This window comes from Mytilus californianus, unplaced genomic scaffold, assembly GCF_021869535.1.
Source record: "Mytilus californianus isolate M0D057914Y unplaced genomic scaffold, xbMytCali1.0.p SCAF_12, whole genome shotgun sequence".
NCBI classification, from domain to species: Eukaryota; Metazoa; Mollusca; class Bivalvia; order Mytilida; family Mytilidae; genus Mytilus; species Mytilus californianus.
The window spans coordinates 18,521,551-18,548,278 of NW_026262604.1; the positions used below are offsets into that span (position 1 = coordinate 18,521,551).

At 33.2% G+C, this 26,728-nt stretch overlaps 1 protein-coding gene across 2 annotated transcripts; it reads left to right on the forward strand.

The window, feature by feature from the left end:
* On the forward strand, positions 1-25,315 carry LOC127721478 (uncharacterized). 2 transcript variants are annotated; one of them, XM_052228224.1, is made up of 2 exons: positions 1-109; positions 20,396-25,315. In XM_052228224.1, the coding sequence occupies exon 2, from the start codon at positions 21,340-21,342 to the stop codon at positions 23,329-23,331; it is 1,992 nt and encodes a 663-aa protein (XP_052084184.1). In that variant the 5' UTR covers positions 1-109; positions 20,396-21,339; the 3' UTR covers positions 23,332-25,315. The 2 variants fall into 2 exon arrangements, with proteins under 2 accessions (XP_052084184.1, XP_052084183.1); XM_052228223.1 differs by lacking the exon at positions 1-109 and adding an exon at positions 153-336.
* The last annotated feature ends 1,413 nt before the right edge of the window (positions 25,316-26,728 follow it).

Consider the following 26,728-nt stretch of genomic DNA (forward strand, 5'->3'; position numbering starts at 1 on the left):
TTTAAAAGATAAATTAATCCATATGACTGATCATGATCGATGTTTGCTTAACGAATAGTGACAAATGTCTCGATGTAGATTCAGATACAAATTTCATATTTCTAAACAGGTAAGTTTACAAAAACAAAATACTGTCAATACATTTATATAAACATACTTTATCAACTATCAGACTGAAAGATAACAGGGTTCAACATTGAAAATCAACTAAATCAGTTAGACTTGAGACTGGGAAAATTTACCTTCTTTAATATGGAAGGAAAAGTGCAAATTTACTTCCTTTTTTTTTAAACGAAAGGAATAGTAATGGAGGCTTTTTGGCTTTAAATTCATTAGGTGAGTTCATATTAAATATTTACAAAATATTATATAATACATAAAAAAGATACCACAAATTACCACAAATATTATACAGTACAACAGAGCCACTAACCACAAACTAGACCATGACAGTACAAACAAGTTAGATTATATTGTTACGTAAGCGCAGGTCTGTATGGGGTTTACAGAATAGAAAATATTGGGCAAAAACGCCAGAATAAAGAGCAAACAAAATTTTTAAAAAATAGAGAATATATAATGGGGTGCTGAAATATAAGAATAGCGAATAATAGGCAAAATAAAGAAATAATAGTCTTCAAAATTAAAAAAAATAAAGACTTTAAGGACCCCATCCAGACCCTTATAAGCAATCTTTGTTTTAAAGATAATTCCAAATTACTTTATATTTCTGACACTCTAGCTCATGGTGAAAATCGGAATTTTGTTAAAACATAAAGAACAGAGAGCCTGTGACTTACTGGTTTTGGGTTGCTGTCTGTAATATTTGTTTTTTGTTGATTGTTTTTGTCATAAATCGGGCTTTTAGTTTTTTCCTTTTGATTGCTTCACATTTTGTCATGTCAGTGTCTTTCATAGCTGACTATAAGGTCTGGGTTTTTCTTATTGTTGTACGGTGACCTACAGCTGTTTAAATTTACGTCATGTGTACCAGTCAGAGGGATAGTTGTCTCATTGACAATCATACCACACCTCCTTATTTTACAAAAGAACGAAACAGGGTCCAAATAGTCTGACTTGTTATAAAACAAAGTGTGCAGTGTTCGGTTGAGAGTCGAAATAATACAAATCAATGAAATCAATGACTGAACAACATTTCTACACCAATGTTCATAAAATCAAATGTTTTCAGAATATTGTATTTGAAGCTTTGTGGGCATCAATTTGTCGATTTAATGGTCACAAATTGAGTATGAAGCAGGTGATGCTTTTTTAAACTTTAAAACACAGTTTACAAAGAATTGTCTGTTGAAAAACCAAGATCCGCCTATTCAAATGTTAAAAAAACCAAGCAATTATAGTTAGAAAATGTGAAAAATTTTCAATTGATAAATTCAAACAAGTACCGTATCTTTAAATAACACTGTGTATCAGAATTGGGTACTAACGAAGCGGAGAGAAATGGAAAAAAAAGTAAACAAGGTAAGAATTCATTCAATTTAAAGCATTTCTACTGATTTGACGAGGGTACCGCTTAAGAAATGATTTTCTGATATATAATTCTTTAAATTATTAGACCGATAAGTACAAAATTAAGACAAGATTTTGTGTTATACTCAAGAACTTGCCACTTAGTACCTGAAAATTTCGAGGTCGATCGTCCTCTGTCGCCCCATTGGCAAGATATTCAACTGTTTTTCATTATTTTTCCAGACACTTTTTTAGATTATTATAGTGTGGCATCATATTTACTGAAATTTGTTGTCAAAATGAACTTTTTAAAAGAATATAGACCATAAAAAATAAAGTCAAGGGTACGGCAACTTGCTCATGTTGACAAATTTACTGTATGGCAACTTGTTTTCAACTGTATGGCAACTTGCTAATTTCAAAATATTTATTTGCCGTCTTTTTAAAGAAAATAAAGTATTAGGTTCAAATATCTAATTATATGCATTTGATAAAAATACAATTCGCTTGACACCATTTAAGATGTATACACAATATAAGGCTTGAACACAGTCCTATTACATCTTTTACATACCTGATGTGTACAATATGAATACGGCATATACAAAAGCTGGCAAATGTTGTAACTTTCGGAAAGGCATGTCACTGTTTTACTGACCTGTTGTTCTGCCCTGACGTAGCGTTAAATGTTACCCATGTCCGTCCGACCCGTCTCTCCCGTCCGTCCAGAAAGTCTCAATAATTGGTTTCCGTTCTCTAACTTTAATATGCCTTAACCAAATGTTTTAAAACTTACACGAAATGCTTATCACCACAAAACACAGATCAAGTTATAAATTGGGTAGCGTCACTGTTACCGTTCTTGAGTTATGCCCTTTTATAAATGAAAAAAATCTAAAGCTGTCGTTTCTGTTCTCAAACTTTAGATTGCCGCAACCAAATGTTTTAACCATACAACATTAGTCAGCATTTGCATATAAGTGATGAACATTTCGGGGATGGGTTGTGGGTAGAGGGAAGAAAGGAGGTAATGGCAGGAGAATTTTTCCGCATTGCATATTTAGAACCATTAAGTGAATGAATTCTCTTCCAACTTTCAGATAAAATGAAATATAAATGAATTATCATTCTCTGCAAAAAAAATGTTGTATTGCTACACCACGGCACCATGTTAAGGGAGGTTTGAGTGCTCACGAACATGTTTAAGCCCGCCTCAATATATATGTGTCTGTCCCTGGTCAGGAACATGTAATATAGCGGCTGTCGTAAGTTGCTGCCTGACATATTTGTTTATGATTTTGTCATAAATCAGGCAATTTTGATACGGTATGGGTTTTGTTCATTGTGAAGTGTATAGTAACCAATAGTTGGTCAAATCTATTTCATTTGGACTTTGTTTGAAAGTCCTCTCAGTGAAAACCATTCCACGTCTCCTTTTTCAATTAATGTTATTGTCTTGTTGTAAAAGGCAGATACAGCCAATATATTAGAATAAAAAACATTAATTTTCTTAAAAAAACTTCATCTCTATATAGTAAGAAATGAACAAGCTCGGTGGCTAACATTGTTTAAATTTAAAAAACTAGCTACAAAATGTATCCAAAATCAAAGATGTGGAACATATTCTATAATAATCATTTGGTAATTAATGCAATTAGTATCTCTTCCATGCCCGTGTTGAACATAAACAACACCCCTAATGCTCATTTTGGTTGTCATTGTGCAACACAGTTAATACATAGAAAACATAAAACATAGAACTCCTTTTGTCATATAAAACACTGTCAAACATCCAATCATACTATCCACACTGATCTGTGTCCACACTTGTTAAATTTAAAAAAATATTAACCTTAGATTAACCATTTTTGGAAAGAATGAAAGAAGAATCCGATACAAGGGATACAAATCCGGCTGTGGCTACGGCATAAACTATTTATATAAACTTTCTACTTGAGAATAAAGATGACCTTGTATGAAGTTTTTTTTGGTTGTCATCTTAATATTATATACTTATTAATACAATTCGCAAAAGCTAGCATCTTCGACTTGTAAGTTTAAAGAACTATAATGAAATAACATCTAATAAGGACAGGTTGAAATATTTTTGAGTCCTGATGGTGCATACTCATAAATTCTTTTGGAAAAATCCACGTTAATTTAAATGTTGATTTGATAGCGTTCATTTATTTATTTGCCCTCGTAAACAGTTTTGTTAAAATACCGAAATCGGTAAATTCTTATCGTGAACGAATAAGTCGGGTACACCTTTTTACACCCAGGCGTGCTTAAGTTGCACTTTTTTCTTCTTATTAAGAAAAATGATTTTAATTTTAGCATCTATCTAAAGATTAGTTTATTTACACACACACAAAAATAGGGCTTACTGTTGATTTTGAAACTCTATGAATTCACATTCATATTCAATCAAACAGATAGGCCGAGATCCATACCTTTATAAGTTTCAAAACAGAGAAGGTGTGTCTGAAAACAAATAATCACGTACTGTTATATCTTTTAAGGCAAATGCAAGTCTTACTTGTATTAATTATATAGTTTTAATTGGCACAATATCACATTAAAATTTAATGAGAAATATTATACATAGTAATCATGAAAATGTACTACTGTAACAATGAAAATTCGGACGAATACACTCCTTTTTACTACCCCTCCATCTACGAATTTAAGTTTAGGCCAAACAGCCTTAGCAACAGTCTTTTATTATTTTTTCACTGTAAATAAAAAGATTGATTGAATTTACTTAAACTAAAAAATACAATCTTATTTTCAATAAGAAACGAGAAAATTAATTCGAAACACAATTCATGATTTATTTCTCCTAATTTTCAATGAAAACAAAGTATTTTCTTCACTTTTCTTTTAACAAATTATTCATTTCAGAAATTTAAAAAATAAACAATGTTGAAGACCGTACCTTGACCTATAATGGTTTACTTTTATAAATTGTGACTTGGATGGAGAGTTGTCTCATTGGCACTCATACCACATCTTCCTATATCTATTTAACCCAGCACATTCTTTATGTATCTGTCCGAAGCCACGAGCATGTAGTTTGGTGGTTGTCGTTGGTTCATCTCTATCATATTTGTTATTTATCGTAAATTGTTTTGTTATGAGTTAGGCCGTTAGTTTTCTTGTTATATCCTCCCACAATTTTCATGTCGGGGCTTTTTATAGCCGACTGTAAGGTACGATTTTTCGTTGTTGAAGGCCAAACGATAGCATATAATTGCTAACATATACTTTATTTGACCCTGGTGGATAGTTATCTTATTTGCAATCATACAACATCTCCACTGTTTATATTAAAAAAAAAACAGCACCAACAAAAGATGAATGGTCGTTTTTTTTTATTGAACTTACAAAATTTCACCCTGACAACAAATAAGACAACAGTCGTTAGTATTATAACGATATATGAATGTATTTAGGATAATATGGTTGAAAAAAACCTTTTTGTCTTTAAAAACACAAAGTCAAATAGAGGTACGCAACGACGACTTCTGAACGAAACTAACGGCATATATTTTATAATATTTGATAAGTAGTTTATTTTGTATATTTGTAAGCCGGTAAAGCTTTGATACAGCCAAAATTTCGTCACTTGATATTATCTAAACAGTGATTAATTTCATATTTAAATTACAATATATTGCAAGACGCCGTACAGACAAAAGTTGTTATTTTGCAATTCGCCGTACAACGTCCTGCAATTCGCCGTACAATAAACAAACAATGTTTTGGTCCATATTCTTTAAAAACATCTTTATGACAACAGATTTCAGTCAATATGATGTCACACTATCATAATCTAAAAACGTGTCTGGAAAAATAATGAAAAACAGTTGAATATCTTGCCAATGGGACGACAGAGGACAATCGACCTAGAAATTTTCAGGTACTAAGTGGCAAGCTTTGGAGTATAACACAAAATATTGTCTTAATTTTGTACTTATCGGTCTAATAATTCAAAGAATTATATATCAGAAAATCATTTCTTACGTGGTACCCTCGTCAAATCAGTAGAAATGCTTGAAATTGAATGAATTCTTACCTTGTTTACTTTTTTTTCCATTTCTCTCCGCTTCGTTAGTACCCAATTTCCGGTGGCGATGATACACAGTGAATAAGATATCTGACGCATTCAGATGTGAGCATATAGTTTATAATATTTATCAGGGTTTTTTTTTATCATGATAGTTAAAAAATACACATAATTTGACGACAAAAGGCTGACGATTCTAAAAGTTGAGGATATATGATACAGCTTTTAACAAGTAATCAAATACGTAATATAATTATGTACTTTGACAATTTTTATTTCAAGTATAATATTTAGTTCTCTTTGAGATTATTGTTACGCCCGATAAGATATATTTATATAGCACTCGAGCTATTAATAGCCCGACCTTGTAGATCTAATGAACCTGTCAGTGATATTTACCTACTCGTGTATTAAAGGTTCACAAAATCCATCAGTTTGACAGTAGTGGTAAGAGGTGATAATTACACCATCTTTACCTGAAATTATTTTTATTCATCTGGATGATTTCATTTAAAATAGATATAGGAAGATGTGGTATGAGTGCTAATGAGACAACTCTCCATCCAAGTAACAATTTATAAAAGTAAACCATTATAGGTCAAGGTACGGCCTTCAACACGGAGCATTGGCTCACAAAAGTTTGATTTTATGTCCGTAATGTTTTCCTATTATTGTAGCATATATCCTTTTTTGTTGGTTTTTGTTCAATTCCGTTATTTCGTCCAATCAGAGTAAAGATTTGTGACATCATGCATGCCGTTACCATAGTGAAGCGTCCTTTATAAATGGGTCACAAACCGAAATATAAGTATCACTAAAGAAAAGAGAAAAATGGTCAAAAATTGGAGAATATGGAAAAATGGCCAAAAAATTGGAGAATATGGAAAAATGGCCAAAAAATTGGAGAATATGGTAATAGAGGACTCCAATCCGGACCCTAATACTAGCCTGACCTTTTGGCAAAACATATTTCTTCTTTATACTTAAAAAATAAATAACTTTAAATGGAATAAGCAATGATAAAGTTAACGACATCTAGAAAAGAAATCCACTCACACAGAAACTAGGGGTCGTCTTGAACTCACAGTATGATAAGAGTGTAAGGTCCGTGTTAGAGATAAAGAACAGCGATAAATTGGTTTTCCCGTTTGAATGGTTTTAAACTAGTAATTTTTGGGGCCCTTTATAGCTTGCTGTGCGGTGTGAGCCAATGCTCCGTGTTGAAGACCGTACTTTGACCTATAATAGTTTACTTTCATAAATTGTGACTTGGATGGAGAGTTGTCTCATTGGCACTCATACCACATCTTCTTATATCTATAAAAATGCCTAGCTACTATTTGTTTTGTCATGTAGTAATTTGGTGTACCTTATTCTTTCCATCCCATAATAAAATCATTTCAAAATTATTCTATGTTGTTCATAGAAGTTTGTCATTTTAGAGGGTGTGGATGGGTGATTATGTAACAAAAAAATTTTTCTGGCATGACATTTGTTCCGCCGAAACAAATATAGGAAATATGTTCCACCGGACTTTATATCACAGAAAATATGTTCCAGCACTGTAAAATTTGTTCCGGAACTAATTTTATGACCAAATGTGAAATAAGTTCCGGAACAAAAATCATAGCTCCATGAATTTTGTTCCAATTAATATTGAGAGTTTTAAAAAGTTAAATAAGTTCCTGTGATATTTGTTTTAAACAAACGTGTACATATTTCATATAAATTAATGAATAAGTTCCGCTCAAACCTATTTTCACAGAAAATAAGTACCTTTGCAACAAATTGCAAGCGAAACATTTTCTTGTTACATTTAAATTATAATGAAAGCTGAGTGCTGTACTGAGTGTGCTTGCATGGAATACATTTGCAATTGAAGGCATGACTGTAACTAAAGGATGAAATAAAAGCGATGGTAATGTATCATAATTTGTATTTATGTTTTATGTGGTATTCCTCCTTGGTTTTTGTTAACTGTCATGGCCCCGTGTTCTAGTCATACATCGTACTTAGGTCATAGCACAGTTTCAAAAGAGTGTGTCTTTTGTTTCTACATGTCTTTTGATATAACTGATCAGTCACTTTGTCCTTTTCAAATAAGTACATATGTTCATCTTTAACTATACTTTTTTTCTGAATGATTGATTTTTCTTATTCTACTCTTTTCTGGCTGAAAAGTGTCATTTTGATAATTTTTACGGATTATATAATTAAACATTTGCTATACTCCACGGGATCGGAATTGGATGATTTACATTTTTTACTTTTTTTATTATTGATATAATACTTATTTTTATAATGCACTTGAATGATAACTTTAACTTTAAACTCACTGATGACAAATGCTCAGTATATAAGATAACTTGTTTAACCAGTGGAACATATTTCACAGACAAGGAACTAATTTCACCAGGTGAGGAACAAATCTCACAAACCCAGAACTTATTTCACCAGATAAGGAACAAATCTCATAAACCCGGAAGTTATTTCACCAGGTAAGGAACAAATTTCACCAACTCAGTACTTATTTCACCAGGTAAAGTGTGGAACTTATTTTATAGAGATGGAACAAATTATATAGAAATCATCTGTGAAAAAAGTTCTCCCAGAACATATTTCCTGTGATATTAGTTCCACTGGAACTTTTTTCACAGGAACAAATTTTGGCTCACAATTACAGAATAGAGAATAAGTGGCAAAAAATATAAAGAATAGAGAAAAAAGGACACAAAAAAATAATAATAATAGAGAACAATGAGGTGCTAAAATATAAAGAATAGATAATAATGGGCAAAACGTATAAAGAATATAGAATATAGACCCTCATTTTACATTTAAAAAAATGAAAACTACAGCACATTTCTTTTATTTATGAAAGTACTACATATTCGGCGAGAAGTCTCCAACCTGTTTAATATTACATAATTTAGACTCAATCTAGCAGAAATGGGGCATTTCTCAATGTATGACAGCAACTCTTTAAAGTCAAAATTTTGGAAGGTGTGTGAGTCACGGTTAATGAACACGCTTGCTTACCATTAGGAAATATTGTAACTCTATATAACCACTGTAATAACTATTTAGGAGTATTCGATCACATTCTTGAAAACAATCGTTTTTGGAAAAGATTGATTACATTCGCTATTTCATTTTCGGTCGAACTTGCCGCCGGAATGGCTCTCAGATTTTTGACTTCCGGTCAAAGTTTTATGTTTGATTTATGTATCATTAATTTTCACTATAGTACGCCACTAAGGTTAATCGATATTCGATGTAACCAAATTAAAAGAACACATCACCACAAAGACAGAATTGTGTTTAGATCTGTGCGACACAAAACCTTGTGTATGTGAGGATAGAGACGCAGATTTTAATTTGTTCGTAGCTGCGCGAAAGGTGTCTCTGGACAATCAAAACTCATTTTTTCCTCGCTAATTCGAGATTTAAGAAATATTTTACTCATTATTCCATAAATAACGGCACACAGCAATTTTCGTAAACCGAACATTTGAAAAAATGAGCACGTTCTCAAGAATCGTGTGAAAATAAGTCGTGCGACAACATTTTTAAACCAAAACTTTGGGTTTGAAAATTTTAATTTTTTTCTTTAAATGCAGGCACAGTTTCTTTTTTTCTCCTCTAGTATACATATGCGTGTATTACCTTCTTTGCCCTGCAGCAATCAGTACCGTCCATCGGTGCCTTTTATACATGTAGTTAAGTTACATATGTCTATGTAATTACTAGCTGGAATTCTGCCTACGATTGAGTTATTCACAATCTCAACATTTATATAAATCTGAACTAACTGGGTGGTTTTTAACGACCTTGACTGGATGGTAAGCCCTCGCTCGTCGGTATAAATCTGATACTTGTTCTGTAAACTGTTTTCGTATATAAATCTGATGTTTGTTCTGTATATAAGAAAGAACGTTTGATAGTTTTTGTCATACTCTATTTAATGGCGGAAACATCCTCTTCTGTACATTTTACGACTGGTAGGCAAACAATTTCCCTCTGAACCCCCATTGTTGACTGAGTAAACATAGAGGGGTCAATAACAGGTCTTAGTCTGTCACTAATCGTCTCTTGAAGACAAGTAATAGCTTTTCCAAAAAGCTTACCGGTTTAAAGCTTATTATGTTGAAAATTGTTTTTTTGCTTTGTATTTCATCCATTCAGAATACTGCTCTGCATATAAATTGTAATGGGTTGGAAAAAAGTGGAATAGAGGAAAGACCAATATAGTATTTCAAGGGCTACAATTTGATTTTGTGCTTTGTCATTTTAAACTCCTGGAAAAAGGCTTAATTTTTAAATCACTTGCGTTTTTTGCCAGTACTTACATGTATTTCAATTAGCTTTTTTTGTGAATCAGTTTTTCAGCAGACATGTCAATATTTACTCTCTGTTTGAGAAAAGTGTGATCAAGATCTTTCATTAAGCGTCCCGATAAACCAACTCACAAACGTTTAAGATCCCAATGAATCTTTATAATACCGGAAATTGTTCCTATATCCAACTTAAGCAGGTTCCAGTAACGTATACGGGTACATGTACATAGGTACCGCAGGAAAATGTTTAAGGAGTGAATCGGTTTAAAGACGGTTCTGAAAAAAATACCACGTGGTGACTCTCTGATCGTTACTTTCTGTCTTTCTTCTTCTTCCCAGTTACAAGTCGGACTCTGCAATTGAGTGTTATTCATTTAGCTCGGAGCATCCCAAAGAGACAGAAGGCCACTCCTTCTGGCAGAAAGTAAAAGTCCAGGAAAACTGGATGGTATTTACATTAAAATTAGAAAGTGCGTATTTAGAAATATGTACACTGGGTATTCTGCTGTCTAGTTGATATTGGCTGGGTCCAGGAGATGGTGTTCATTCTGGCCCTTGAAGTCCTCTAATCATGATCCGGACTCCATTACAGATTCTTGTAATTTGTCCCATTCTCTTGTTGTTCTCGGGTGGAGGAATGATAATACACGTCTCTCTTTACTCTACCTTGTCTGAGTTTGTTGTTGCCTCTGGTCATACTGTCATCTGAAATCAGTTGGTGTTGGGTCTTATAACTCTGTTTCCATCTTCTTTGCCGGAGTGATTCCCTATACATGAAATTGGTCCAGTAAGTTACACATCCTGTAGAGTTGTCCTGGTAGCAGCTATAGACAAAGCGAGCTGCTCGTCTCTTTACTTGCTCGATATCTCGTGTGATGGTGATTTAGTGCGGATCCCTTACTGGAGAAGAATATTCTAGGGTAGATCTTGCAACGGTTGAGTATTATTGGTCTTCTTGTTAGTAATTTTCTTGCTTTCAAAAAGGACCTTTACCGACGCTTCTGTGTATAAAATACCCCTTCCCGAAAAAGCTACCTGTATTAAACGTATGAAGTCTTATTGTTTTCCCCTTTGGAAGTTGACCTTAGAAGTTGACCGTTTGGTTATCAGAACTTCACTGCACCTAGTAAAATGTCTCGAAAGGCAATTTTAATTTTTTTCTGTGATGCCTTCCTGCGCCAAAATTAGACGTCTTTTAAACTATTCGGACTACTGGCGTGATAAGGAATTCGACACATATTTACATCAACCTACCTCTCCGCCAGACCCGGGATAAATGAACATTAAAATTAATACGAAAATAAGTCATTTGAAAATACCAGTTTTTAATAATATCAGTTAAAAGATACTTATCTTTATTTTTTGTTAACTACAGACAGAAGCATACGCGATCCTTCCTATATATATTTTCATGGACGTAAAATTTGTGATGTCAGTGTGTTTCCTGATATAACGTTACTTAGTTGAATCACTGCGTGTGCATTTTATATATAACAAAATCGCTAATGCTTCGGCTTTTTATAGATACATGTAAGAGTATACTATTATTATCCTGTATAATGATACGCATGAGTGATAACTGTAACTTTATTGATACTTTGTAACCTAGGAACTGATCTAATACGCATTAACAAGGTAATTTTGAATACGAAAGTTAACAAAATAATATTTATATCTGATGCAAAAACAATTGAATAATAATAAAGACAGAACAAAACTCAATTAATTTGAATCACTTTTGCGTTTGACCTTACGGCATTTAAATATCGATTCAACACTTCACTATCACATTGAATGAACACTTCCCTGTCATTTTCATGACCTACTATCATGTTTTCTTTCCTGCCTCACTTACGGATACGCTCACATATAATAGATGTACCCAATATTACCCAATCAGACACTAAGAAAGCCTTTACTTCATACGGAATATGCTAATATTTACCAATGAGAATTCATTAACAGATTTACGAAAAATGGGCAAATAATTGAAATATAGAGAAAATAGAATAACAAAAAAAGGACAATAAGTGGGTTCTAAAACATTAAGAATAGAGAATTATTGGGGATGATATAAAAATTGAGAAAAATTAATCAAAAAATTAAAGGACACTATAATGAAAGTTCCTCATCCATACCCTTATGACGTAAATACTTATGTTATACAAATGTATTACTAGTATGACAACCCTTTTTTCCGAATTTGACAAATATCGTATACAGAGTTATAAAAAGAATCCCACGTTGACGCCATTCAAAAAACACGGTTTATAAAAACAATGCAAAAACATGATATTCTAATTTATACACTGTGCTTTGATCATTCTTCCCGAGGTAATATCTACTAACCTTTCACACATGGTGTTGATATGGCTGATTATATGGTCATAAAACTTTACTCAGTACTCGGAGTATAAAATTTGTGCTCGAAACACCAAATCCATGATTTTGATTGGTTGATTTCTGAGTCTGAGTACGAAAATCGTGCTCGAAAGTTTTATGACCGCAAGGCCTGTTTTTGTCCATTAATCAGTTAATCTCTATTCTTTATATTTTATCACCTTAGTATATGTAAGAGAATGATAATCCCTTTCTTCATGGTTAAGTACGAGCGATAGCGAGTACTTATCATGAAGTAAGGGATTATCATTCTCTTACAAACTTAGAATATTGTAAAGTGCTCAAGGCGCAAATGATCTCTTGATTGGTTGTATTCAAGAATTTATTTCATTGTTGGTGTAAATTAAATGTTTATAATTGATGCATGACTTCATTTTGTAGTATTTCATTTATGGGCTAGTTTTAGTGATGTAAGGACTTTCTTTTAATTTGGGAAATATTAAAAATAATGTGTTATAGACAAGATGTAAGGTAACACAGTAGTAGTACAAAGTATATGTTTCTTGACTGTGAGTATGAAAGTAAATCTTATAATATTTTAGCGACGAATTATCCTTTTTTAGTTACAGTTTCAATCAATAAATAAATTTCAGTTACAAAAATTTTTATTCCTCAGCCGAATACTTCAGTCCGCCTTTTTAAAACTATTTTATTATGTCTGGGAAATGTTGTAATAAAATGCCTTTAAAAGTTTTAAACTTAATTCAAATTTCTGGGTTTTTTTTTATCGGAATATTGGAAATAATTATTCTCTTTTGTTTATTTTTCATGTTTTTAGGTAAATTAATTGAAGTTATTTTTTTTTCATAAAATTAGGGGCACAAATTTTACTGCAGCAGTAAACTTCAACTTATTTTGATTTTTTATTTGTTTCACAATGCAACTTTTAGTCAAATCTAATCACTGTGATAAATCCTTTCAATCTGGTAAATGTGCTTCAGGGCAGCTGTAACTCATTTATAAAAACTCTTTGTTTGAATTGTAAGTAGGTCTGCACAATAGAATAATCCCTTACTAAGAAAATGATTTACATTCATTCTTCACAATTAAGAGACACCAAATTCTACAATTTCATTGGTCAAGAGCACTTTGCTATATTCTAAATCGTTATTCTCTGTTCTTTATTGTTTTGGCCTATGTTTCTCAATTCCTTATTTTTGTCCTTTTTTATTCTGCACCTTTTGCCCATTATTCTTTAATCTGTAAACCCCATCAAGACCCTCTTATAAATAAACGAGACATGACTGTGTATTGTTTTACCTGTGAATGTGAGTTAGTTTGAGCATATTACATTTAATTGTTAATTAAGTTTAGATTTTATTATTCTTAAAGTTTTGATTTGTCAAAATCTCTGTCTTGTAAATATACTAGTCAACAAAAGTAAGTTTGAACTCCAATTTATCATAAAATATAATAAATAGGAAAAACTGTTAAATTATCCAATGAACAACAATCATTTGCAAAGCAAATCCATATGATTAAAAGAATCTGACATAATTGGAAAGTGAGAAAATACCATGTTATTGAACACAAGGGTCAAATTTATTTTGCGGAAAATGATGACAAAAATCGGCACTTAATTTCGAAGATGAGAATTAAGGCCCTCATTAAGTATTCAAATATCTTCAAAAGCATTCAAAATTTTAAGCCGACCATGTCTAAGTTTAAAGTTTTAAGTTCTAATATCGATTTTTGAATTTTTGGGTGAAAATACGATTTTTGAAATAACAAAAATTGCAAAAAAAAAATGTTCGCGTATTTGCCTTAAATCAATGGTTTTGATAAGAAAATAACGCTCTGTAAATATTATGGAAAATACATTGCCTTGTATCGTTTCTTTTGTTGACTAGTATAAGTATCACATTCGAATTGATCTTTCTTTATGTGCTTGTAGTGTAATGACGATAAGCAACAAAACATACACATACAAGACACACCCCTTCATCCCTACACAACCTATCCCAAGTTCAACACCACCCACCCAAAATTCAATCTGAACCACCCATATCCCAAAACATCAATCTTATCGTTATAGCTTGAACGGTACTCTCTAATATGCACTGATAGTTTAAAACATATCAAGATTTCTTGACGAAAATGACATTTACGTACACAATTTTATTTCAAATCCTTCGATATTTTGGGAGGTAATGCATTCTTGGCAATATTTTCAAAAGTGTACACCAATATTATGATTGGTTAAAGACAAGCAACTTGGTCAAACATTCACATACAAGACACACCCATTCATCCCTCAGTAAACAACACAATCCAAATCCAATCTGAACCACCCATGGCCAAAAAGTTAAAAAACTATTTTTGAAAACTAAATATTGAGCATCACGAACCCAAAACCAGAAGTGAACTCGGGTGTTCCGAAAGGACACGCACGTTCCTTCTTTATAAGTGATAAGTGTTACGATAACCTTTTTGTGTTTAACGAGCTCTTATTATCTTTTTAACGAAATGTTTTCGTCTGTTTAACGAGATTTTATTACCTATATCTTTTTAACGAGATTTTATTGTCTGCTTAACGAGATCTCATTGTCTCCATACGCCATACAGGGTTTCGTTCGGATCATACTTTCATCTTCCTCTAGAATGAAACTCATCGTTTATCACCACTGTTTCAGATTTTTCTGCATAACGAGATCTTGTGTTTTGTTTGTCTGTATAGCGAGATGTGTTTGTCGTCAATAAGTAGACAAATGATCAACACGATTTGTCTGCAGAACATAGACCTATACGTGGTCAGTTTATAGAACCTTTGTTAATTATCAGTTCTGGACATTAGATTTATTGATTGATTGGTATTTAACGCCACTCTCAGCACTATTGTGCTATTGTGCTATTGTGTTGCGGTCAGTTTTTATTGCTGGAGGAAGCCGGAAAGCTCGGGGAGCTTCCACGCAGCGACCAAGCATAAAAAAATGAGCGAGTGTGGAGATTTAATCTTAATTAGATTGGTGTAAATTAAGTTTATATCTCTCTGGTCAATTGATGTCATTATTTAAATTTTCATGATAATTTAAATAGAAAAATCCTTTATCTAAATTTTCAATTTTTTATTTTCCGATCCATACAATTGTACAATCCCAATACCCGATCCATTCAATATATACTGTACACTGATATTATATGTAGACCGTTGGATTTCCTTTTGAATTGTTTTACACTAGTCATTTTGGGGCCCTTTATAGCTTGCTGTTCGGTGTGAGCCAAGGCTCCTTGTTGAAGGCCGTAATTTGACCTATAATGTTTACTTTTTACACATTGTGACTTGGATGGAGAGTTGTCTCATTGGCACACATACCACATCTTCTTATTTCTATATAAAGTATAGACGTACACATGGTGAATTGAATTTTTAACGAGGTAGATAGATATAAAAAAAAAAGAAGATGTGGTATGATTGCCAACGAGACAACTCTCCACAAGAGACCAAATGACACAGACATTACCAACTATAATAGGTCACCGTAGATCATCGTTTACTTCTTTTCATACACACGATCAATAGGTTCACCATTGTATGGACAATAATCGAACACTTTATTTTGTATTATAATTTTTTTAAAGATAAAATTTATCATATTTCCAACAGACGATATCGACCTCATTGTGTTTTCCAGATTTCTGACAGACGACAGCTTGTACGCTTTTGTTAAAAGCATGGATAAAGTTTCATATTTCCAAAGCTTTATTCTTAATGTGTATGTTAATATGTTTATTGGAAAAGATTCAAATACAAAGTTTCAAAATCTATACCAAAATAACTCTGTAAATTTTTTTTATACAACTATGTGTGTCTCATTGGGGCCTAAGCGTGTCGCGGGATTGGTCGATTTTTTTTTTAAGCGTGACACTTGAAAGTCAAATTATTGTGCATGAAAACGGGAACCGAAGTCGGACGGGACACGTGAAATTACAAGCGTTATTATTACAATGATAAAAGGGATACGGGAATCTGACCAAACAATAAGCGGGATCAGGGATCAGACACCCCCTCCCCCCTTTTCAATGAGACCCCAACTAGTTGTGTGAAACCAGAGAGTGACATACTCTTGTGAAACGTAACAACGAATAAATTTATCGGAGAATGTTTAATGATAATTACGTGCCGCTGGCTTAAAAAATACCATTGATCATTGATGTAAACAAAACATATAAACATATGTAGATCATATAGATGTGGTATAATTGTCAATGAGACAACTATGCATCAGAGTTCAAATGACGTGGATGTAAGCGAATATAAATATCAACGTACGGCCTTCAACAATGATAAACGTTCCCAAATTGACAAAATTTAAAACTATTCAAACGAGAAAACAATAAACAAAAAACAAATATGAGAAACAGCAACCAACGACGACCACTGCATTACAGGCTCCTGACGTGGGATAGGCACATGCAGAACTGATGTGGCGGATTTAAGGTAGATTCACTGTATACCGCCATCTTGGATTGTACAATATCAGTACACAATCGGTCTAGTTCTTTGTCTAAATCTGCAAATTTTGAGACAGATTTGCATTTCATGTGTAAGAATGTTTATTTGTACAAAGAAAATAAGTGATTTATTCCATAATCCAAAATGTTTAAACAAAGACCAAATATTTGTGTTTTTTAGAATCAATTTTTCAACTGAGCAAGTTAAGGGGAGATAACTCTTATAGTAAAATTTTTATACTGGAATGATAGAGAAATTTTCATTTTTTTACTTGTGGCAAGAAAACAAGTTTGATGACATAATTTTTTCTTTTTATTTTCTTAAAGCATATTATAAAACCTGTCTTCTCATATTTTATTTCAAAATTCTATCTCATAGATTTCTTTTTATTCACAAAAATGTGTTTTTTCTTGAACAATCTATGCAAATTTGGGCAATTTTGCACGACTTGTAGCTTGAAAAATGGCACGGTTGCCCATTCTTTTAATTGTATTTTTGAAAAAAGCATGGTAAAATCTTCATTTTGGCAAGGTAGAAGAAAATTCTATCTGAGGAAATATATACCGATGACACATCACTGTAACGCGTTACTTACTGTATTGTATACACTGTAGCACGTGCATCAAATACCTTGCAGGTCAGTTATTTTTGTCTTTTGTAAAGCATATATAATTTTCGTCTAAAATTTAGCCAAACAATGTACTCAAAGATAAAACCATTTATTCTTGCACCCCTTCCCCCTATTTCATGTATTCTTCTTTCTTATTCCGTCAATAGGAGGGATTCTAAGGGGGTCTTTCCCTATGTTCGATTAAAGGTCTGCAAATTCGCAAAAGCAAATTTGTGTCCTTCCGTAGCTGTATTTGAACCAATAATTCTGCGATATAGTTCGTGACCCTTGTGTCTATCGCCCTACACCACTCTGCAAACTTGACAGTATATAATTAAGTATCCATTAGACGAGAGATATCTTTCCAAGGCTTACTGAGGGTCTGGATTGGGGGGTCCTTCATTTCTGTATTCTTTAATTTTTAGGCCATTTTTCTCTCTTCTTTATACTTTTTACCCACTAATCTCTATTTTGTAAACCCCCATCTAGACCCTCCTTACTTAATAATGGTTTATAACACATTACATAATGCATTGTGTATCGGATACTTTGCAGATCAGCTGTTTTTGTTCGATGGAGAATGTATATTGTATAGTTGTAACAACTGAAGACGCATAAAATAATATAAAAAAAAAAAAAAAAAAAAAAACGATATGATGGCGTGGAAATCGGAAGTATTTATTTATCAGTCTACTTCTTTAATAATTCAGAATTACCAATTGAATTTGAATACCTGATGAAGATTTATTTTAACTCTCAAGTTTTATATTCAAACTATATATCAACTCAACAAATTTACAATGCATTGTTGATGTCATCGCAAATCTTTTAAGTGGTGGTTATCTCATATATCAATGACATAATAAAACTTGACACCTATTTAACAAAAGATCAATTTCATGAAGAACCTTTATGTAATCTGTTGCACATGTGTATATATGGATTATGTTGCCTTTTGAGGTAAAAGATTACAAATAATTACAACACGGGTAAAACGTTTTCAACGAGTAGTATATGAATACTTCTCTTGTATGTTCACTGGTGTTAAACTGGTAATCGTAACTGGAATTACGACAATCCCAATATGGCGACGGTAGAAATAGGTAAAATCTTTTCAGTCATTTTTTCTCAAATGTAGCCCGTTGTTGTCAAGAGTAACGGGCTACATTTGAGAAAAATGACTGAAAAGATTTTACCTATTTCTGCCGTCGCCATATTGGGATCGTCGTAATTCCAGTTACGATTATCAGTTTAATACCAGTGATGTTGAATCATTTGATTTAATTTATTGATTGATTGTTGATTGGTTGACGCCCAGTGGAGAATATTTCATACATATTCGGGACTAGAACAAATCCAAGAGAAGGGTTCTACAATTTGGAGAAACGTTACTAGGTTGAAAAACTTGTGTCTAATCCATTAATCCATATATCAATTATGGACATTATTATTATTATTTTTATTTCCATATTTATTTTTGGAAACACATATTTTTTAAAAGAAAATTAGAATCAATTAAAAGAAAAGATGAATGGTCGGTGCCTTAGCTTCTGTTTTATACCTTATGTACATGTATGTTTAACCTTTTTTTTTTTTTTTTGGGGGGGGGGGGGGGGGGGGTGGGGCGGGGGATCCTCAGCAAGATAATGAAGATAATTCCTAATGGACTAGTTTTAACGTACAGTCGCAAATACTTCATGCACATCAGGAAGAGGCTGTGGTGATATGATATGGATATGAACCCGGCTTCATGCTAGACCGGCGGTCTTTAAAAATAGACATATGTACATGCAACATGCCAAGAGATATAAGGTCTCGGACCTTCAAAAGTTGTGCATAACACTCATTTTCTTTATATTTAAAACTCTTTTGTTCACTTAAAAAAATCATTTCCACACGATAGGACCTTGATTTATACTCTAACTTTCAGACATATATGTAAATGTTATCATAGTTTAGTCATGAAGGTCTTGAGAAACTTTATAACCCAGTTCTCTTTTTGTTCACACAAAAAGAAATCTTTAGATATACGATTGGATCTTGGTTTTACAGATATGTATGTTAATATTCATGTATATGTTATACAGAAAGGTTAAGCGATATCTTTATACCACACATATTAAATATGGAGATGTGGTATGATTGCCAATGAGACAGCTATCCGCCAAAGTTCAAATGAAGTGGATGTAAGCAGTTATATGCCAACGTAAGGCAATGAGAAAATCCCACACCGTATAGTCGGCTATAAAAAGCCCCGACATTAAAAATGTGAAACAATTCAAACGAGAAAACTGACGGCCTAATTAAGGACAAAACAACTGACGGGCTAATTTAGGACAAAACAACTGACGGGATAATTAAGGACAAAACAACTGACGGGCAAATTTAGGACAAAACAACTGACGGCCTCATTAAGGACAAAACAACTGACGGCCTAATTTAGGACAAAACAACTGACGGCCTCATTAAGGACAAAACAACTGACGGGCTAATTTAGGACAAGATAATTTATGAAAAACAAATATGGCAGACATGAACCAACGACAACCACTGAACTACATGCTCCTGTCTTGACACAGGCGCATGAAGAATGTGGCAGATTTAAACATGTTTGTGAGCGCTCACCACCCCACCCCCCCCCCCCCCCCCCCACCCCAGGCCTAACCTGGAACAGTGGTGTAACAGCACAACATGAGAACAGACTGTAAAAATCAGTTGTAATTTGCTTAACTCAAAAGACCGGTACGAGGGACAAAAACAACTAACATAAAATCTGTAGACACAAAGTACCGAAATAAGTTTAAATCTATTTTTGCTCACATTTTTTTATAAAATCGCACAGAAATCAGTTTTAGGGAATTTGGCAAATTCTGATTTGTTTATGATTTGTTTAATGAATCGCAAGCAAATGGTACTAACAAATCGCAAAATCACGATTTGAAAGAGATTTGAATACGACTTGAAAGAGATTTGAATACGATTTGAAAGCAATTTGTTCATTTATTTTTCTGTTTGGAGCATACAATGGGACTATGTTTTCTTACTTTGTTTTTCAGATATGTGTATAAATATTCATCAATAGGTCAGACAGAAAGGTTAACAGATAGAATATTGATATTCAGAGACAAAGATACACACTTCGAGATAAAATAAATTATGTAACCGAATTTGATGTAAACAACTCTTATTCTATTTCATTACGTTATACTATTAATATCCGGAAAAAAATAATCATTTTAAAGATTAATTTGAGATTATGTGACAGTTGCGTTGAGAATCAATATTTTTAGCAAAAGAATCGTTTATCAATGGACGAAGTGACACGAATACACCTCTCTATAGTCTTAAAATGTACTTTACATTTATACAGTCGAAAGAAAGATAAACTTTGATGAAGTCACAGATTGAGAGAATAATTAGTAATATATTCCATGTATTCCGAATGGAGGGAAGTTAACATATACCGAATAGGGAAATTAACATATTCCGAAAGGAGGAAAATTAACATATTCCGAATGGAGGAAATGTAACATATTTCAGGAAAATACACTGTGAGACATTTTAAAAAGGAAACCTTGTAATTGTCATTGCGTTTAAATATAATTTCCTTTGGAACATGGTGACTCTACTGTTATTATAGGATAGGACTATGAATGGAGGAAAATGCAGTTCCAAAGGATGTATAGCACTTTAAGATAAGAAAATATCTTAAACATTTTAACTAACAAACTTCCATACGCCGTTACAGAATATTCACACGAGTGTTCTGTTTTTGGCGCTTCAAAACTCTAATGAAGGATAATTTATGTAATTCTTATTGGGTAAAAGATAAATCTCAATTCATCGAATCGTCTAAAACAATTATTTACATTAACGATTTTTCTCCTTCTTATTTGGAAAAAAAAGGAATAACTGTTCTAAGACATCTGCAGATATGGATGAAATATAATAGTTGTGATATAAATATGTATGAAACAATTAACGAAAAGGATTAGGATTTATGTTGACGACAGCGATACTCCGAAAATATATTATGCGTGGAATGAGCCTCAGAACTTTGAGATCGAAATCTTTGCTGGCATTTGTCACAGTTAGCGTCATCATTCTGTTAACGTTTTATTCTTTTCATAGCGGGCAAATAGACATTTATAAACATATAAAGCAAAGGCGATACGAGGGAGTTCAAGATTTGGTTCATGGAGTTCAAGATTTTGTACAATCTAATAAAACGGTCATAATAACGAGAAATTTGAAAGAGGAGAAAAAGGAAAACGTAAAGTCGTCTGCTGTAAATTTAACAAATAATTCCAATCAATTAAATGTTCATTCAAAAGATGAACGGGTGAGACCAAACAATTTGAGAGGTTATTTTGATAAGGTTAAAGCAAGGTACGATACTGGTCCAGATAACAAAGCGGACAAATTGGTCGTATCAGTCGGTGTTGATAATAATGCAATAACTGGTGACAATGTTGATAACTTCGACATTAAACAAAGTTCAAAGGTCAAGTTATTGATAAACAGTTCAATCGAGGGGAGGAACAATTTTACTGATAAAAGTAAATGGTCACGTTTTAATCACGTTTCAATCAAAACTACACGAGACTATTCAGTAACACCAATATTGAAGAATACAGGTGACCATATTTCAACTCTTACCAATGCTGATCTCATAAATAACAGAAATACAAGCCGAATAGTAAAACAAAATCAGAAAGTGGAAAGATATTTTCTAAAGAATAATAAGTTAAAAGAAAAATCAAATAAATTTTCGGAAAAAGGTTACGGCATGCCATTTATGAATGCTATGCTAAGAGATACAGATGATGTCGTGGAAAATCAAAAACGGGTTATGGCAGGAAAGAGAAGAAAACCTGTAGTTAGGTTCCCATATAGGGATTCTATAGGACGACAAAATTTAATTGATCGTTCATTTGGAATGCAGAATAAATATGAAGAAATAAAAAAGACAATTTATAAATCAAAATTGTCAATTAACACAACATTACAAACTGAGAACGATGTTATAAATGAATCTTTGCCTGTGCGAAATGAATCGTGCAGCAGATGCTTTAAAAACGACTTCGATATCTTGTTGAATCAAAACGATCATTGCAGTGAAACAATGAAAATCGATATTTTGATCCTTATTTCAAGTTCGCCAGGGGATTTTAACAAACGGAGAGCAATACGAGAAACATGGGGGTCTAACTGTAATAACGAAAACTCTTCAATGAAGCTCTTATTTGTGATCGGCAATACTCGTCAGATTCCGGACAAAATTCGTCAATCTCCGACAATTCCCGGTGAATATAATGTAACTTCAAACCATTCTGAAAATGAATTTTCTAAAGTGAGGATGCAGAAAGAAAGTATCATATTTAAAGACATTGTGCAGATTGATTTTGTTGATTCATATGGGAATTTAACGTATAAAACTTTATCCGCAATTTCATGGGCCGTCAAATTTTGTTCGAAAGCAAAATACATCATGAAAACTGACACAGATATGTTTGTGAATACAGAGATACTTCCCTTTTTGATAAAATATGCACCGAAAAAAAAATTCGTCGGTGGATATTGCTGGGGACCATCTTCTCCTAACAGGGATCTTCTTTCAAAATGGTTTGTTTCGCACAACAGTTACCGTAAAACCCATTTTCCGCCTATGTGTTCTGGTACAGGTTATATAATGAGTACTGATGTCGCTAGCTCTATATTGCGTAAGGCGAACAATATTCCATTTTTTCACTTAGAGGATGTTTATATTGCATTGTGCTTGAAAACATTGAATATCGAACCCTTTAATTTATTCGGGTTCAGTAACATGCGTCCAGAGTTTGATGCATGTTATTACAAGAATCATGTAGTGACATCGCATTATATGACACCTGAAAACTTGTACGAATTCTGGCAACCAATCAAATCCTGTAGTTTTTCGGTTTTGCCAGAGAATGTTTACAGAGTAGTGCCGTTTCCGTTTGTTTCATGATTGCAAACATCGTCATTTTTTCCCCGAGAAATCCTGCAATATTGTCATTTTGAGACTATTTAGAAATTGCACCATTGATATAAAATTAAACATGTTATTTCGAATAATACAAGTTCAGGAGTCCAAGGGAATATTCTAAGTAATTTCAACGTTCGTACTTAAAATGAAAATAACGTAACATGGTTCTATATAAGCAGTTGTTAATCAATCACAACCTTTTGGTACACGCTTTTGAAAATATTACCCAAAATGCATCAGATCATCTGAACTGGCGTATTTGTCGTGAGAAAAGTGCGAAAATGGTGTTTGTCTTCTTACACTCGTCATTGTCAACTGCTCAGTAATTGGAATTATACATGAACATGGTTTAGCTGTTTCAGAATAGTTTGACTAGCTGTTAACAGTTAACAGCCTAATGATAGACATTAAGAATAATACAGAATAAGATTGCAAAACAATGCCGGCACTAAACTATGTTACTGGGAAATTTTGACTACTATGCCAAATTGTACTTTTAAACCATTTTTTAAAATTGTAAACAGATTGATCTTAAGGTGGTACCCAACACCTTGACTAATATCAATTTGGCTCGTTTAATTTTCATAAAATTTGGACAAAATGTTTACTTTGACCCTTTGACAAAAATATAAAAATTTCAAAAAATTTGAACCAACCACTTTATCAGAAAAATTTCATTGGTTATATAACAGTTCGACAAACAATAATTTTGATCATTGAGAAGCTTAATATTTCCTTAACAATACAACGTAATTAAAACGTTTAGCTGATTTTTACAGAGTTATCTCCCTGTAGTGTTAGGTACCACCTTAAAACTTTTAACTCTGAAAGTAGAGAGGAGAAAATCCAAATAATATTTCAAAGTAAAATTGAGAATGGAAATGGGGAATGTGTCAAAGAGACAACAACCCGACCATAGAACAGACAACAGCAGAAGGTCACCAACAGGTCTTCAATGCAGCGAGAAACTCCCGCACCCGGGCGTCCTTCAGCTGGCCCCTAAACAAAAATATATACTAGTTCAGTGATAATGAACGCCATACTAAACTCCAAATTGTACACAAGAAACTAAAATTAAAAATAATACAAGACTGACAAAGGCTAGAGGCTCCTGACTTGGGACAGGCGCAAAAATGAGGCGGGGTTAAACATGTTTATGAGATCTCAACCCTCCCCCTATACCTCTAGCCAATGTAGAAAAGTAGAATAGAAAAGGGAAATGGGGAATGTGTTAAAGAGACAACACCCTGACCAAAGAGTAGAAAACAGCCCAAAGCCACCAATAAGTCTTCAACGCAGTGAGAAAATTCTACACCCGGAGGCGGGCTTCAGCTGGCCCCTTAACAATAATGTATACTAGTTCAGCTAAATGGACACCACACTAAACACCGAAACATACAAATGAACCAAAATAAAAAATAAAACACAACGCGTGTCATGTCATACAAATGCTAGAGGTTCCTGACATGGGACAGGCGCATAAATGCGGCGGGGTTTAACATGTTGTGTGAGATCTCAACACAATCCCTATACATGTACCTCTAGTCAATGTGATATAAACGCACATAGCAAAACACAAGTAAAACTAAGTTCAAAAGAAGTCCGTCTGCCATTTGCCCCCTGCTCACCACGGAGAGGTGGAAGTGGGATTTCGAGCAGGATAAGTTTGTTGTAAAAGTTTCTAAAACATATACATCACACGTAATTTGTTTCAATAGAATAGCAACAGTTTGACGTCAAAAGTACATTTGAATATTTTCTTTATGACATTTATAAAAACGTAAATGTTATAATAACCTTAGTAACGGTAATTATCTAAAATGTTTCAGATTTTACAAGTTCAAATTAAATTTGCTCAATTAAATGAAAAATTTATAATTGGAGCAAATAAAAACTTTGTTTCTCCGGGGGAGTCATGTGAATGTGACAGAGTGTTTTTAAATAAAGCATATTGTGTTGCAATAAAGTTGGTGAAAGTTTGTTTTGGCGCAAATGAAAAAAATGATATATTATATTTTTAAAAATTGGCGCAATTGTCGTACGCCTGAAACAAGAAGTCCCATTCAGACCCTCAGGCTAGGTAATGTAGTTACAGCTGCTCAAGAAAACAAAAATAAAGTCAGTCAAAACACTTATAAAAACTTTAACAACGTCAGATCATAACATTTAATTGGAATCAACAGTATTTGTGAGAGGCTAATAAATATCTAAAAGTATCAGATCATCGAACGTTTTAACCGCCTCGGTGGTCTCGTGGTAGCGTATTCGCCTCGAGTGGTTGAGGTCGGGGGATCGAACCCGGCCGGTTCAAACCCAAGACTTTAAAATTGGTATTTGCTGTTTCTCCACTAAACACGCGGCATTAAGGAGTAAAAGCAAAGACTGGTCAGCTCGGAGTCAGAATAATGTGTCCAGGTAAGGTGACATGTCTTCCTGCGGACTGTTACCTAGTGAATTAGCACGGTAAACATCCGGCTTAGCTTGTCGGTCTAGTACAAAGCAGGGTTAATATTCATCGTCCTGAATATGCATATTAATTTGCCGCTTGACGTTAAGCAGCCATCCATCATCGTAATCATCATCATCAATATCATCATCGAACGTTTTAGTTCTCATTTAGAAATTACAAAACTTTTTTACGAAAAGCATTATATAAAAATAAGGAAATGTTGTATGACTGCCAATAAGACAACTACCCACAAGAGTTCAAATAAAGTGGTTGTTGGCAATTATAGGCACCCATACGGCCTTCAAAATTGAGTAAAACCCATACTGTATATTCGGCTATAAAAGGCCCATACATGAAAAATATGAAACAATTCAATAGAAAAAAAATAGCGGCTGATTTATAACAAAACAATTTACGAAAAACAAATTAAAAAAAAAACGAAAAAACAAAAAAACAAACGGCCTTATCAATATCAAAATAATTTACGAAAAATAAATATTACGGACATGAATCAACGACTACCACTGAACTACAGAGACTTAGGACAGGCACATGAAGAATGTGGCGTGTGAGCGCTCAACCATCCTTAATATATTTACGTCTGTATAAGATGATGGTTACGACTTTATTTTTTATTTACTATTAGTTACAGCCTAACTTTATAATTAGGTGAAAAACTTCGAAAAATCGGCGCCGAAAATGTGTCTAGACGAAGGTTGTAATGGCAACTAAGTCAGTGGTGCTTCCCGTACATTTTGGTGAGTTTAGCAGTGAACACAATAACTGCTTTGAAGTAAAATCAGACTTAATGTAACGGTATTTATTAATATTTTTCAGAAATATGATACTTCAAAAACAAAACAAAGAAATTCAATATCTAAACGATATCTTGCCTTTATAATTTTTATTGTCACAACCGAAAGGACAGGG

What these genes read in the sequence shown, in the direction of transcription:
- LOC127721478 (XM_052228224.1), top strand. Translation starts at nt 21,340, where the DNA reads ATGTTGACGACAGCGATACTCCGAAAATATATTATGCGTGGAATGAGC.